The following is a 14940-nucleotide window of genomic DNA, read 5'->3' as shown; positions in this document are numbered from 1 at the left end:
AAGGAGCGTCTCCACCCCCACTGAGCTCCACCTCCACTGAGGTCCAGCTCCGAGGGCCTTCTGGCAGTTACCTCACTGCGAGAAGTAAGGTTACACAGGAAAGCAGACAGGGGGCCTTCTTGGTAGTGGCGCCCGCCCTGTGGAACGCCCTCCCATCAGATGTCAAGGAAATAAACATTTGACTTTTAGAAGACATCTGAAGGCAGCCCATATTAGGGAAGATTTGAGAGCCAGTGTGGTGTAGTGGTTAAGAGCGGTAGACTCGTAATCTGGTGAACCAGGTTCGCGTCTCCGCTCCTCCACGTGCAGCTGCTGGGTGACCTTGGGCTAGTCACACTTCTCTGAAGTCTCTCAGCCCCACTCACCTCACAGTGTGTTTGTTGTGGGGGAGGAAGGGAAAGGAGAATGTTAGCCGCTTTGAGACTAATGTGATAAAGCGGGATATCAAATCCAAACTCTTCTTCTTCTTCTTTAATGTTTGATGTTTTATCGCTTTATTATTATTATAATTAATATTCTGTTGGGAGCCGCCCAGAGTGGCTGGGGAAACCCAGCCAGATGGGCCGGGTATAAATAATAAATTATTATTATTTTATCATTATAGCAACCCCAGAAGTAAAATAATGGCAGATACCATAGGCAGGCTCCAAAGCAAAATCTGGCCACTTATGAGTGTCCAGATTTGGCATGTTAAGAAATCTCAGTCAGCTGGAGCAATGTCTGCACTTTGATGTGCACAAGCACGTTGTTTGGGCTGTCAGTGGTGATCCGAACCTTTTTTTTCTTTTTCTTTTTAACTTTCTGCTTTTTTCCTTTCCCCTCAGATGCAGCTGATTATGCCTGTGACCCCCAAACAGCTGAGATTGCTGGGGGCCGGTACACAGCACTGGAAAACGGCACTGTGCTGAAATATGAGTGCCCAGATGGGAAATACCCATACCCTACAGACTACCGGTTTTGCCAGTACGATGGGACATGGAGCCCCATGCGGAATGCACTGAAAAGTCCCGTCTCCAAGGCCAGTTGCCGAAGTACGATGACAGCTGAGAGCACTCAAATATGCCGATGTATTGTTAATTTAGACATTTGCAGGGCAGGTGCATCACAGGCGGCTCTGTTCTTGCTTTCTGTTTTTGCCACGGCTAGTCCTCCACAAGGGACGCGGGTGGCGTTGTGGTCTAAACCACTGAGCCTAGGGCTTGCCGATCGGAAGGTTGGCGGTTTGAATCCCTGCCACGGGGTGAGCTCCCGTCGCTCAGTCCCAGCTCCTGCCCACTTAGCAGTTCAAAAGCACGTCAAAGTGCAAGCAGATAAATAGGTCCCGCTCCGGCGGGAAGGTAAATGGCGTTTCCGTGCGCTGCTCTGGTTTGCCAGAAGTGGCTTTGTCATGCTGGCCACATGACCCGGAAGCTGTACGCCGGCTCCCTCGGCCAGTAACACAAGATGAGCGCCGCAACCCTAGTCGGACATGACTTGACCTAATGGTCAGGGGTCCCTTTACCTTTAGTCCTCCACAAATGTGACCTTTATCCATTAATTTCATGTGGTGAATCTTTGCCAACTGATTGGGGGAAATTGACCTTGGCCTGCTCCTGTGTCTTTTAACAGCACCTGGTTCTGCAAAACGCATCACCAACAGGGAAATGTTTCTCTGATGTGGCAGCGCCTGCCAATATCTACAGTTCAAGCTACAGTTAAAGACTTAGGACTGTGGGCTGCTAGAAAAGTTGGCACATCTGATAAGATCTGGCGGCTCCTCCAGACAACTTATTTATTAGGCATTCCTCTTGGCTTGCTTGTACAAAGCTTACCCAGTCGTTAGAGTATATCCAGCCTTTATTGAAGTTTCATTCTGATTTGCTTACACACCTTCCCTTTAATCGCTTGTTTATCTCACAATCTTTAATGCATTTCACCGTCACTTACCAAACTGCAAAAAGCCCAGTTCTCTTAATACGGTAAGTGGATTTGTTGTGCTACAACAACAGAGCCTTTTGATCCACTTTGAATTGTGCAAACCTCAAGTTCTGGTATGTCCCTCCTGGTGTCTGGAGGCACCCTGAGTTTCTACTGGTGTCCTGATGGCCTTTGACATTGATGTAGCGCATCAAACGTCGCTGTGAGAATCACAACTTGAGCCTTCTCCCACTTTTCAAATGGCATTTGGGGCTGGAACAGCCTCAGAGCACCAGGACAGGATTAGCTTCAAATGGGCAGAATCTGGGGGTTGTATGTGGGGTGGGCGGTGGGGAGGAGATGTTTGATTGGTCAGAGGATGCAGACAAATTACTAGATCCTACTTGCTTTACTGACATTTGCTATTCCTTTCAGACATCACCTGCTTCAGGCCTCTGGATTTCGAAAATGGCCTGTATGAGCCCCGCCAGAGGTCCTACAGTGTAGGCCAGGAACTGAGGTTCGAGTGCTACCAGGGTTACACGCTGCGGGGGTCACAAAATCGCACCTGCCTCCCCAATGGGAAATGGAGTGGAGAGACAACCATATGCGATGATGGGGGTGAGTTTAGCATGCATTTACTGGCAAGCTCTGCCAGTTTCTCCTTTTGGGGAAAGGGGGGGGGTGTGTTTCATTTTTCTTCACTTCCGTCTTTCGATTCTATCCATCTGGCACCTTCTGCGTGGTCAGTCAAGACCTGAGTCACTATATGAAACCAAAGCAACTTGCACAAACTCTGCTCCTCTGCAAGCTGCGATTGGTAAGGTAAGCCCTTGCAAGAACGTGAATCTCTAGATCGAGTTCCTTATAAAGAGTGCAACTTTGCTGCAGGTCACACTATTTTTCACAAGAGGTCGACTGCAAATCTCTTTAAAAGCATTCAGATGCTTTTAGCTTTTATAATATTGAACAGTGGCCTGGCGGCACTGGCTTACTTTGCTGCATGCTGAATATGAGGATTCCTGAAATAACAATCACTGTGAATAAGTAGGGAAGGAGGAGTCTACATCTTTGGGAGAGTTTTGGGCATTGGCAGATAACTGTTGCCTGCACACAGCATTTCCGAGACACAAAAATTTATTTAACTGAAACAATATTTAACTGAAACAATATTACTATAGCACAGGGGTGGCCAACTTCCAAGAGACTGCGATCTACTCACAGAGTTAAAAACTGGCAGTGATCTACCCCCTTTTCGGGGGTTCAGGTCAAAGTTGTTGAGCTTCTTTAGGAAGGAGGAAAGTGACATTGAGCTTGTGTTAGGAAGGAAAGCCCTGTTTTTGGTGGGTCGGGTCATTTTAGGGGTGGAGGGCAAAGATGTTGAGTTTTTTTAGGGGAGCCAAACTTTTTTAGCTTCTTTGGGGGGAGCCACTGATCTACCAGTGATCTACCACAGACGTCCAGTGATCTACCAGTAGATCACGATCTACCTGTTGGACATGCCTGCTTTATAGCAACAGCTGCATAACTGTGATTCTGTTCTCCTACCTAGCGGGCCACTGCCCCAACCCTGGCATCCCCATTGGTGCCCAGAAAGATGGCACCCAATATCGAATTGAAGATCGAGTCCGCTACAGTTGTGACAGAGGACTCGCTTTTGTGGGATCCAAAGAGCGGATTTGCCAAGAATCAGGAGCCTGGAGTGGATCGGAACCGGAATGTAGAAGTGAGCTGGGGGCAAGATATGTGGTCTGGAATTGGAGGTTAAATCCTGGAGGGGCGGACCAAGAACTGTGACCATGTTAGGGATGCCGTACATCTGGAATTTCCTGGACAATGCCAGGATTTGATTGCTGAAAGTCAAATCCAGGCAGAATTTTCGTCAGTCGGTTTAAATGTCTGGGAAAACCGGGATGTATGGCAACCTATTGTGGAAGTGTGGTGGGTTTTTTTTTGCAGAATTTTTCAAAAAATTGCTCAGAAACTGGTATTTTGGGGGGAGATTTTGCAAAAAAAAAAAAAAAAACCCTAACTTAACACAAAACACCTCAACAACTTTGGCCCAAAACAAAAGTTTCTACTTCTTGAAATATGCCAACCCAAGTTTATCAAAAATAAATTATACTGGGGAATAACCAGCTTTCACTTCAGATTTGTTCATGCATTCAAGGTTGACATGGTTTGCATATAATGGCCAATCACGAATGGGCTTCAGGCTCATGTGCTCTGACCTCCCTCTTACCCTCATGTAAGTCTAATTTCCTTCCTCCCTTCCTGGTTTTGAGCAAACTGTAGTTTACCATGAAACTCAAATCCAACAAACTGCAGTTTGCTTCCACACTGGAATCCCATTTCAAACTGTGTTTCTAGTTCAGTTTTGCAAATGCAAGGGAACCATGTTTTGTGGTAACTATCAGTTTTCTGATTCATGGGATGGGGGGGGGAGCCAACCATATCTGCCGATATCAGAGGCCCCCAGCCTTTGATCTGCATCCTTTTCATCAAATTTGCTCAAGTTGGCTTCAGAATCTCCTTGCGCGAACAAGTTCTTAACACTCCAGATTGCCAATTCCCTGTCTCCCCCTTTTCCTCCCCAGACCCCTTCACCTTTGATACTCCAGAAGAGGTCTCCTCCAAGTTCATCTCATCCCTCACTGAAGTGGTTGAGTCTGCAGATTCCAACAGAAATATTTGTAAGTTTCTGGGAGTAAGGTTGGGTTTTGTGCAAGGATACCCCTGGTCCAATCTGCAGCTGTGGGACAACCACATTGTGAGATGCTCCCCATTTTCCTGAGTGGTAAGATAACACAGGAAAGTGCTACCAAATTTCCTTTGGAGCAAACAGCACTAGGAACATTGCTTATTTTTGAGATGGTACTCCTTTCCTCTATCGTTTGATTAGGTGTGTTTGCAATGGTTTCTTTTTGACAAATATATAAGCAGGGTGTGAGCTGAGCGAAGGCAAACAGCAGTACTCCTGTGAGGCAGAAGATCCTACCTCGGGGGTGTTGGAGAATTTGACCAAAAGAGGGAAATGGGAGCAGAAATTTTCAATGTTTACTTACTTATCCTATGCCCTGAATGGAGCTCAATCCAGCCAACGTGATCGTTGTTGTTGTTGCTGCTGCTTTCAGTTTGGAAATGATACATAATTGTTTCCTTTGCGTTGAAATGAATGGGGTGGAATAACATAATCACAATGTAACTTACTTAATTGACACAATTATGTAATTAATTACGTAAGTTACGTCATTTCTGTTAGCAGGAGCATCCTACTCTTGTGTAGGACCCTGGCAGAGACACATGCCCGACTGGCATGTTCTCTTCCTCCTGGTCGGTCGTTCGGGAGCTTCAGAAGCTTTCTTCTGCCCGAACATCACAGCAACTGATACCAAGAAGCATCAGCACACTTAGGGATCCGCAGAGTCTTCGCAGCATGCGTAACAGACCTCAGCAACTCAGCATTTTGGCTAATCTACTTTATTTACATATAAACACACACACGGAGCACTGCAACATAGCTCCCCCTCTCTCTAGCATCAGACAGCAAAGGAGAGAGAACAAAGGACAATAGTCCCACTTCACGGAACACAGTAACACAAACATCCTGTCTCCGTCACTTCCCACTTTGTGGAATGAAAACATACACCGTCATGTGATAGACAACAATCCCATGACTGCAGACACGGAGAATGAATCTCCAACAATTTCTTCACGGTGGACAGGAAGAGGAGCAGCAGCGGAACAAAAACAATTCTGCACATGGCGAATTCTTTCCCCCCTCTCTAATACAGTGGTACCTCGGGTTACATACGCTTCAGGTTACATACGCTTCAGGTTACAGACTCCGCTAACCCAGAAATAACGCTTCAGGTTAAGAACTTTGCTTCAGGATAAGAACAGAAATCGTGCTCTGGCGGCGCAGTGGCAGCAGGAGGCCCCATTAGCTAAAGTGGTGCTTCAGGTTAAGAACAGTTTCAGGTTAAGAACGGACCTCCGTAACGAATTAAGTACTTAACCAGAGGTACCACTGTATTTCCCTGTACCTTTGCAAACCTTGGGAGTTATTCTTGTGTGTGGATGGTGTTATCTGACCCACGTAAGCAGCAACCCTAATGTCTGAAGGCTTACTAGCCATTTAAGTTCTACTCAAGAGCAGGCCCATTGAAATTCATGAACCTAAGTTAGCAGTGTCTGTTATCCTCAATGGATTCACTTCGAGTAGGACCAAGACAGCTCAGAGGAAACAAAAATGTAGTCTGGAGTGCTGTTGTTCAGGATTTCAGTTACTTGTTTCTATTCTCCCTCCCTGCCTTTCCAGTTTTCACCCCCCCTCCACCTTGCATCAATCATTTGGCACCCCATGGCCACTTCAGTCCTCGGTGGGCTGTTTGAGTTGGTTCCTTCCCACTAATTTTTTTTTTTTTGGGGGGGTTGTTTGCTAACCTTTTGAATTTGTCAAGTTTGTTGATAATACCTCCCCTCTTGCGGCTCTTTCCTCCCCACAGCTGCTACAGGGAAGCGTAAAATCAAGATTGAGGTTGATGGCTCAATGAATATCTACATTGTCCTTGATGCCTCCCGAAGTATTGGTCGGCCAACATTTCAGAAAGCTCGGGATGCAATCATCAAGTTCATCGAGAAGGTGTGGCAGGCTGAGAAACTTTCTGTGCTCTCCTTTTCCCCAAGGAGAGCAGCATGAGAACATTGTAGAAGCAGAGGTCTGCTGTAAAACCCCTACTCTATCGACTAGGATCATCACCAGTGGAATAAAAAGCTGTCAGATCTGGGTGGAAACCTTGGTGGGGAGCAAAGCTGAATGGGAAGGAGGAAGGGAACCAGGCTACAGGCATCTGGGTTCTGAGTCTTGGAAGAGGAGCTGACAGTTAGTCCAAGTAGACCAAAAGTCAGAGTAGGTGAGTGGTTCGTAACAGGGGGGTGAGTTCCAGGACAGAGGGCCCAGAAGAGGATATACAGGTGAAACTCTTAATAATAATAATAATAATAATAATAATAATAATAATTTGTACCCCGCCCATCTGGCTGGATTTCCCCAGCCACTCTGGGCGGCTTACACCAAAAATCAAATACATTAAAATATCACACATTAAAAGCTTCCCTAAACAGGGCTACCTTCAGATGTCCTCTAAATATCTGGTAGTTGTCTATCTCTTTGACATCTGAAGGGAGGGAGTTCCACAGGGCAGGTGCCACCACCGAGAAGGCCCTCTGCCTGGTTCCCGGTAGCTTTGCTTCTCGCAGGGAGGGAACCGCCAGAAGGCCCTCAGCGCTGGATCTCAGTGTCCGGGCTGAACGATGGGAGTGGAGACGCTTCTTCACGTATACAGGACCGAGGCCGTTTAGGGCTTTAAAAGTCAGCACACAGTGTGGTGTGATTAGCTGCTGGCTCGCTTCTGACACTCACTCTCTCCAGAGAACCTAGTAATTTCCAGGTTTGGAAGTAACACCCCCTCTCCCTGTAATTTCTATGGTTAACTGTGTTCATCCCTCCCTCTCCTGAAATGGTTTCTGGTTGTCCTCACCACGAAAGCTGTCTGCCGACAGCTGAAGTATCCAGCTTGAAAATAATAATAACAACTGCCATGAAGGTTCCTCCTTCTCTTGACGCTCTGTCCTCTCAATATAGATATCCAGCTATGACACTTTCCCTCGGTATGGCATCGTCACCTTTGCCACCCACAGCAAAGAGGTTTTGAGTACGACCAACGCAAAGAGCAATGATGCTTCATGGGTGATTGAGCAGCTGGAGGCCATGAAATATAATGGTAAGCTGCATTCCTGACCTCCAGTGTGGTGTAGTGGTTAAGAGCGGTAGTCCCATAATCTGGTGAACTGGGTTTGCTTCCCTGCTCCTCCACATGCATCTGCTGGGTGACCTTGGGCTAGTCACACTTCTCTGAAGTCTCTCAGCCTCACTCACCTCACAGAGTGTTTGTTGTGGGGGAGGAAGGGAAAGGAGATTGTTAGCCGCTTTGAGACTCCTTCGGGTAGTGATAAAGTACAAAATACAAACTCTTCTTCTTCTCTGCTAGGGAGGTGGTTAGGGGGCTGGGCAGGAGAATTGGGGGGGGGGGGTTGTTATGCACTGTTGGGAGGCTTACTGTACCTTTGGGGGACAAATAGCAGTCTGTAGGGGGGATATTTGACAAATGGCTCCAGACTGCTTCAGCGTCTCACAACTGCTTTTCTATCAAAATAGAAGCAGCCTGTTTGACTGAAATTTGGCTCCGTTCACATTTAAAGGCAAGCCTGTTTGGTTTGCACTTCCCAGAAACACACGCAAACCAAGGCACAGCTGCCCTTTGAAATTCATACTTCTCTGGGATAGCTCAGTTGGTAGAGCATAAGACTCTTAAACTCAGGGTTGTGGGTTCGAGTCCCACATTGGACAAGGATTCCTGCATTGCATGGACTAGATGACCCTTGTGGTCCTTTCCAACTCTACAATTCTATGAGTATCTTTGAATATCTCTGAATTTTGCAGGGCAGTTCTCCGGCCAAGTAACGTGTACAATAGTGCATTCGCTAGGGCCATTTTTGCATATAAATGCATCTTTCTTTGTGAAAACAGTGTACAGCAAAGCATTATACTGGGGGAAACTGCTTTGCAAAGAGAAAGTATGCATTTTTAGGGGATTTTCCATGAAGTGATGTGGAAATGTGGAGAACTGAACTGAAGCCTAGAAAAATGAGAAACCCAAATTGGCACATTTGCCCATTGCTACTTGAAGAGGCCTGTTTTTCCCCCCCTACAAGGAAGCCCCTGGGGCCTACTAAGGCTTGTTGGGTTGTTTGCCATGAGCTGAATCATTCTTCTTCTTCCTGCAGAACACAAGCTAAAGCCTGGAACCAACATTTACAAAGGTCTGGATGCTGTCTATAAGATGATGATCAACCAGCAAGAGGACCAGCTGAGGGAGGGGTTGGATCCTGCTCCTATTGCCACCACCACCCGCCATGTTATCCTCCTCTTGACTGACGGTGAGACCGTAAGGAAGGGGGGGAATGTTACCTGTGTTGTCACCCTCTCCTCCTCCTTTAAAAAAAGAATTATTAGAACAACGATTTCAGAAATTGCTTTGTTTATTTTGAATTTCTGTCCCATCCTTCCTCCCAAAGAAGTCCAGGTCCCAGCAAACATATACATGATAAAATGAATAAAATGTCTTAAAAACAACAACAACAACAAAAAACAGTTCCAGTACAACTTCAAGCTGGGAAATACCTCTACTTAAAAGGCTTGCTAGGGACCGTGGGTGGTGCTGTGGTCTAAACCACAGAGGCTAGGGCTTGCTGATCAGAAGGTCGGCAGTTCGAATTGCTGCGACAGGGTAAGCTCCTGTTCCTCGGTCCCAGCTTCTGCCCACCTAGCAGTTCGAAAGCACGTCAAGTGCAAGTAGATAAATAAGCACCGCTCCGGCGGGAAGGTAAGCGGCGTTTCCGTGCGCTGCTGTGGTTCTCCAGAAGCGGCTTTGTCATGCTGGCCACATGACCCGGAAGCTGTCGGCGGACAAACGCCGGCTCCCTCGGCCTAAAAAGCGAGATGAGCGCCGCAACCCCAGAGTCGTTCGCAACTGGACATAACTGTCAGGGGTCCTTTACCTTTACCTTTGAAAGGCTTGCTGCCTTTCTTGCTTCTTTTTACCCACAAAGAGTGCCTCTGAGCATGTGTGCTATTCTATTCTTAGGTGACTACAACATGAGTGTGTGGCGGGGGGTGGGGTGGGGTGGTGTCTTACCCCAAATCCTGTCTTTGAGAAAATCTCTCTATCCAGGGACCAGTGTTTTTGGCCTGTTTTTAAAGGACCTAAGGATAAGGTGTCCCTGATAATATGCAAAGCATATTTCCTCTCTGGAGGGACTGTTGGCTGGGAGGCCTAGACTCCCTTCAAAATGGTTCCAAACAATGGCATTTAGCAGAACCTCCAGCTTAACAGGGACCATATTCCTCTGAGTACCAGATGCTGGGGGGGGGGGCTGCAAACAAAAGGGGAGGAGGTGCTGTCTTCCACCCCTGCTTGTGGGCTGCCAGAAAAGCAAAACTGTTAAAAGTGGAGTTTTGTTTGATCCAACGGGGCTCCCTTAATTATGGCCTTGTAGATCCTGAAGTTGAGGCTCCAGTACTTTGGCCACCTCATGAGAAGAGAAGACTCCCTGGGAAAGACCCTGATGTTGGGAAAGATGGAGGGCACAAGGAGAAGGGGACGACAGAGGACGAGATGGTTGGACAGTGTTCTCGAAGCGACTGGCATGAGTTTGGCCAAACTGCGGGAGGCAGTGGAGGATAGGGCTGCCTGGCGTGCTCTGGTCCATGGGGTCACGAAGAGTCGGACACGACTGAACGACAACAACAGTCTTTCCCTCCAAAAGCTGGAGGGTATTCCAGTACCGTCTCTCCTAAGCTCACCAAATTCTCTCCCTTCCCTCTCGTCCCAGGAGACTACAACATGGGAGGGACCCCTGTTCCTGTCATTGGGAGAATCAAAGAGTTCCTCGGTATTCCCGGCCAGCCCGCTCGTAATGACTTCCTGGGTAAGACACGTCACGTAACAATGATGCATGTTGGGCTTTGTGGGGGTGGGGGATGGGGGGGAGCGGGAATAGTAACGGTCAGCAATGCCGCCCCTAGACCCCCATTTGAGAATGGTTTCACAGAATCATAGAATTCCAGAGTTGGAATGGGCCACAACCCCCTGCAATGCAGGAATCTTTTGCCCAATGTGCGGCTCGAACCCACGACCCAGAGATAATGAGGGTCTCATGCTCTACCGGCTGAGCCACTCATGGCTACTTTTAATCTTGACTCATTTTACCTTCCAAATCTACAATTCCAGGATAATTCATTCATTCTGTTACAGGTGGGTAGCCGTGTTGGTCTGCCATAGTCGAAACAAAATAGAAAATTCTTTCCAGTAGCACCTTAGAGACCAACTGAGTTTGTTCCTGGTATGAGCTTTCGTGTATCTGAAGAAGTGTGCATGCACACACACAAAAGCTCATACCAAGAACAAACTCAGTTGGTCTCTAAGGTGCTACTGGAAAGAATTTTCTATTTTGTTTCATTTATTCTGTGATATATCTTGCCTGTGCATTAGCTTTGGTCATTCCCACTACTATCATTTAGGGTGATTTTTGTTTTGTTTTGTTTTGTTTTGTTTTTTTGGTCGAGCAAATGTTTCGGCACCAAATGCGGGTTGCAGGCAGCATTTACCTGCATACTATAAAGCAGTATACCTGTGCAATGCAATGAAACTGTGTGCATGTACCTGTACCTGTACCTGTACACTTGGCATAAATCAATTCAGGGTGCACAGCATCACAAAGGGGACAAGGTTGAAGAACACTGCTCTATGAATCCATGGAGCAACAGTGTTTGGCTCGATGTTATCTCTTTTACTTTTTACCATGTGTCCTTGGCTGCATATGCTGGTTTTCACATGCACAGGAGGAACAAATACTTTGCATCTGTAGTTCAGGGTCACCGTCTGCTACGGGATGAATTTATACTTTTGCCAAGGGGGATCAGAAGTCGTACTACGAAAAGGGCATAGAATCAAAGAGCCTGCCTTATTTCGGAGGAGCTTCTTCCATGAACTACCTTGGCACAGGAAGGCCTTTTGCCCCCTGTCACATGCTGGTGCTCCCTTCTTCTTCTTCTTCTTCTTCTTCTTCTTCTTCTTCTTCTTCTTCTTCTTCTTCTTCTTCTTCTTCTTCGAGCAAGTGTGGTGTAGTGGTTAAGAGCGGTAGACTTGTAATCTGGTGAACCGGGTTCGTGTCTCTGCTCCTCCACATGCAGCTGCTGGGTGACCTTTGGCTAGTCACACTTCTCTGAGGTCTCTCAGCCCCACTCACCTCGCAGAGTGTTTGTTGTGGGGGAGGAAGGGAAAGGAGAATGTTAGCCGCTTTGAAACTCCTTCGGGTAGTGATAAAGCAGGATATCAAATCCAAACTACTCCTCCTCCTCCTCCTCCTCTTCTTCTTCTTCTTCTTCTTCTTCTTCTTCTTCTTCTTCTTCTTCTTCTTCTTCTTCTTCTTCATGTGGGAGCCTTAGAAATTCTTGACTCACCCTTGCTTTCCACCCCCACTTGTGCCTAGACGTTTACATCTTTGGTATCGGGACCATGGTCGCTATAGAGAATGTGAACGCCTTGGCATCTCAGAAGCCGGGCGAAAGACACGTCTTCAAGCTCAAAGACTACGATGAAGTACGGGATGCTTTCGAAGAAATGATTGGTAAGGCGAACCTCCATTTCAGGGATTTCGGCACTCGCCCGACTTGCCCTTCAAGATTTCCTTTCCCGGAAATATCTGACTCTCAGCCTCTTCTCCATCCCCCCTCCTCAGTATCTATGACACAGCAAAGACAAGTTTATCAAGTGCCAACTCAAATGCCCGTTTTCCACATCAGCTTTTCTCTCGTTGCAGAGGATTCTGGGAAATGTTTGGGAGCGCCCACATGACACTGGCTGGTCCTACAGGTCTTAGTGCTACTCAGCTTGAACGGAAAGTGCCATAATGGCCAGTAGCTTGAGTGGATTACAACCATACGTGAAAAATACTAGCCATGATGGCTACATGGAACTTTCAGGTTCAGAGGAAGTCTGTGAGTCCCAGTCGCTAGGGAACTCGGCCTTCCCGAGAAACACCTGGCTGGCTGTTGTAGAAAGCAGCGTGTCAGACTGGTCATGCCCTTGGCCTCATCCAGTCCTTCTTGTGCCCTTTAGCAGCCCCTCAACACTGGCTCAATGTATAACCAAGGAGCTGGTGCTCTCAGCTGTCTCCTCCTGTCAGTCCCCACCCACTTCCTTTCCCAGAGGAACCCAGGAGTCCAGCCCCTTCTGCCTCCTTCTCAACCCACGAGGCCCCTCTCTCCTTTCCCGGGGAGCCGAAGGTGATACCCCTTTCTCTTTTCAGATGAGAGTCAGGTTCTGTCCATGTGTGGCTTAGCCAAGGAACACACGCAAGCGAGGGACCAAGAGAAGAATCCCTGGCACGTCACAATCAGCATCCGGGTGAGAGCGGAACAAATGAGAAGGAGACAGGGGTTTTCTGTAGTAGCAATCTGATGGAGATCTGGTTCTTTGTAGCGGTCCGATGGAGATCTGGTTTGGGTTCATCGCTTCTGGAGCCTCTGAGTAGATAATGTTTGTCTCAAGTGTAGTGCCAGCTGGGGCAACCCCCTGGCACCCCCATCGCTAAGGAGGGTCCTTGTGAAACTTGCTGGATGGAAGTATGGTGTGATTACTTAGCCACATGGCCTGCTTTCCAGCCACCTCCTGCACAGCACCTCTTTGTCCAAATCTACGTACAGCAGACCCTCCAAGTGCCTCTATTTTCCAGGGGAAGTCCCAGATTTACAGGCGCCATCCTGATACCTGATTTGATCCTGGAATGTCCCACTTTTCCTTAGGCCATTCCTATTTTCGTTAGAGAAATGTTGGAGGGTATGTTAGGATGTCCCTATTTTCATTGGAGAAATGTTGGAGAGTACGGAATAGGACGTCCCTATTTTCATTAGAGAAATGATGGAGGGGTGTCCCTATTTTCATCGGAGAAATGTTGGAGTGTATAGAATAGGATGTCCCTATTTTCATCCGAGAAGTGATGGAGGGGACGTCCCTATTTCCATCAGAGAAATGTTGAAGGGGACTCATACAGTATTATGCAGAATGAGGTAATAGGAAGAGATAGTAGAATTCTGGACTGTACCGCTTCAGACAGAACAGGGGTGAGGAATCTGCGGCCTAACCACAAGGAAACAACATAATATCCACGCCCTAGCCTTATGCAAGATACAGTGTGGTGGTGGGGGCACCAGGATTCATTTTCACCCAAGGCGGGCATATAGAGCTCACGCTATCCAGCAAGCCAAGCTTAGGATTGCCACATATTTTCCATTGGTCCTCTGTTCCTTCAACTGCTGACAGAAATTCAATAGCTATAGTTCCCCCATCCCTGACTCTCTGTGATAGCAATAAGGTCCACCTGTTGAATTTCGGCCTTCAGTGCTGCTTTTTCTTGGCTGGACTTGTGTGGTTTTAAAGGCAGAGGTGATGGCCTACTTGAAGTTGTCTGCGGTTGCAACCCTACGCACCCTTCCAGAAAAATATAAGCTCCATGGAACCCAGTGGGAGTTGCTTCCACGTAAACATGCATAGGATTGTGCTGTGGGTTGTCTGGGTGTTGCAAACTAAGGCCCGGGGGCCGCATCCGGCCCAATCGCCTTCTAAATCCGGCCCGCGGACGGTCTGGGAATCAGTGTGTTTTTACATGAGTAGAATGTGTCCTTTTATTTAAAATGCATCTCTGGGTTATTTGTGGGGCATAGGAATTCGTTCTCTCCCCCCCCCCCGCCAAAAAAAATACAGTCCGGCCCACCACAAGGTCTGAGGGACAGTGGACCGGCCCCCTGCTGAAAGATTTGTTAACCCCTGTATTACCTGTCTGTTTTGCTTTCCTCTTTCAAATCAAAGCGTGCTGGAAGGGGATTTGAACACTGCAAAGGAGCCCTTGTCTCCGAGTATTACGTCTTGACAGCGGCCCACTGCTTCACCATAAATGACAAAGCTGAGGAGATCCAAGTCAAGTTAGGTAAGCCAAATTCTCTCAAGCTGGGAAGGAACAGAGTTCCCAGAGAGGGGTGTGTGAGAGAGGGAAAAATGCAACGTGGTTTCCTCTTGTGCCTTTTTAACAGGAACCGGCTGAGCAGAAATCAAGAGGGCATGTTTTTGATCACCTGGTGACAAGCACTGCAGGCAGCAGCGTTTACTGGAACTCTGCATTTAATTCTCATCTTCTCTGTCTAGGTGAGAATCAGCGCTTTGAAGTGGCTGCAGTCCGATCACACCCACTGTACCAGATTGGGAAGCTAGAAGATCGTGGAATCCGTGAATTCTATGATTATGATGTCGCCCTGGTGAAACTCGCCAAAAAAGTCACACCCTCTGTTTCTGCAAGGTGAGGTGGAGAGGGAGAGAAAATGTCTGTTTTCCATTGGGACTCCGATTAAAGGGGAGAATCACA

At 47.5% G+C, this 14940-nt stretch overlaps 1 protein-coding gene across 1 annotated transcript in view; it reads left to right on the top strand.

The window, feature by feature from the left end:
* CFB (complement factor B) overlaps nucleotides 1–14940 on the top strand; it is a 58032-nt gene that overhangs the window by 33540 nt on the left and 9552 nt on the right. Inside the window, exons 21-32 of the mRNA XM_033141955.1 lie at nucleotides 825–1031; nucleotides 2332–2517; nucleotides 3449–3622; nucleotides 4494–4589; nucleotides 6405–6541; nucleotides 7544–7682; nucleotides 8746–8898; nucleotides 10354–10449; nucleotides 12013–12150; nucleotides 12832–12929; nucleotides 14391–14508; nucleotides 14724–14874. Of these exons, the coding sequence (XP_032997846.1) occupies nucleotides 825–1031; nucleotides 2332–2517; nucleotides 3449–3622; nucleotides 4494–4589; nucleotides 6405–6541; nucleotides 7544–7682; nucleotides 8746–8898; nucleotides 10354–10449; nucleotides 12013–12150; nucleotides 12832–12929; nucleotides 14391–14508; nucleotides 14724–14874 (1693 nt within the window). The remainder of the gene's footprint in view (nucleotides 1–824; nucleotides 1032–2331; nucleotides 2518–3448; nucleotides 3623–4493; nucleotides 4590–6404; nucleotides 6542–7543; nucleotides 7683–8745; nucleotides 8899–10353; nucleotides 10450–12012; nucleotides 12151–12831; nucleotides 12930–14390; nucleotides 14509–14723; nucleotides 14875–14940) is intronic.

Source organism: Lacerta agilis, chromosome 2, assembly GCF_009819535.1.
Source record: "Lacerta agilis isolate rLacAgi1 chromosome 2, rLacAgi1.pri, whole genome shotgun sequence".
NCBI classification, from domain to species: domain Eukaryota; kingdom Metazoa; phylum Chordata; class Lepidosauria; order Squamata; family Lacertidae; genus Lacerta; species Lacerta agilis.
Note: the sequence above shows the minus strand (reverse complement) of the source record. Positions and strands in the feature narration are given on the sequence as shown.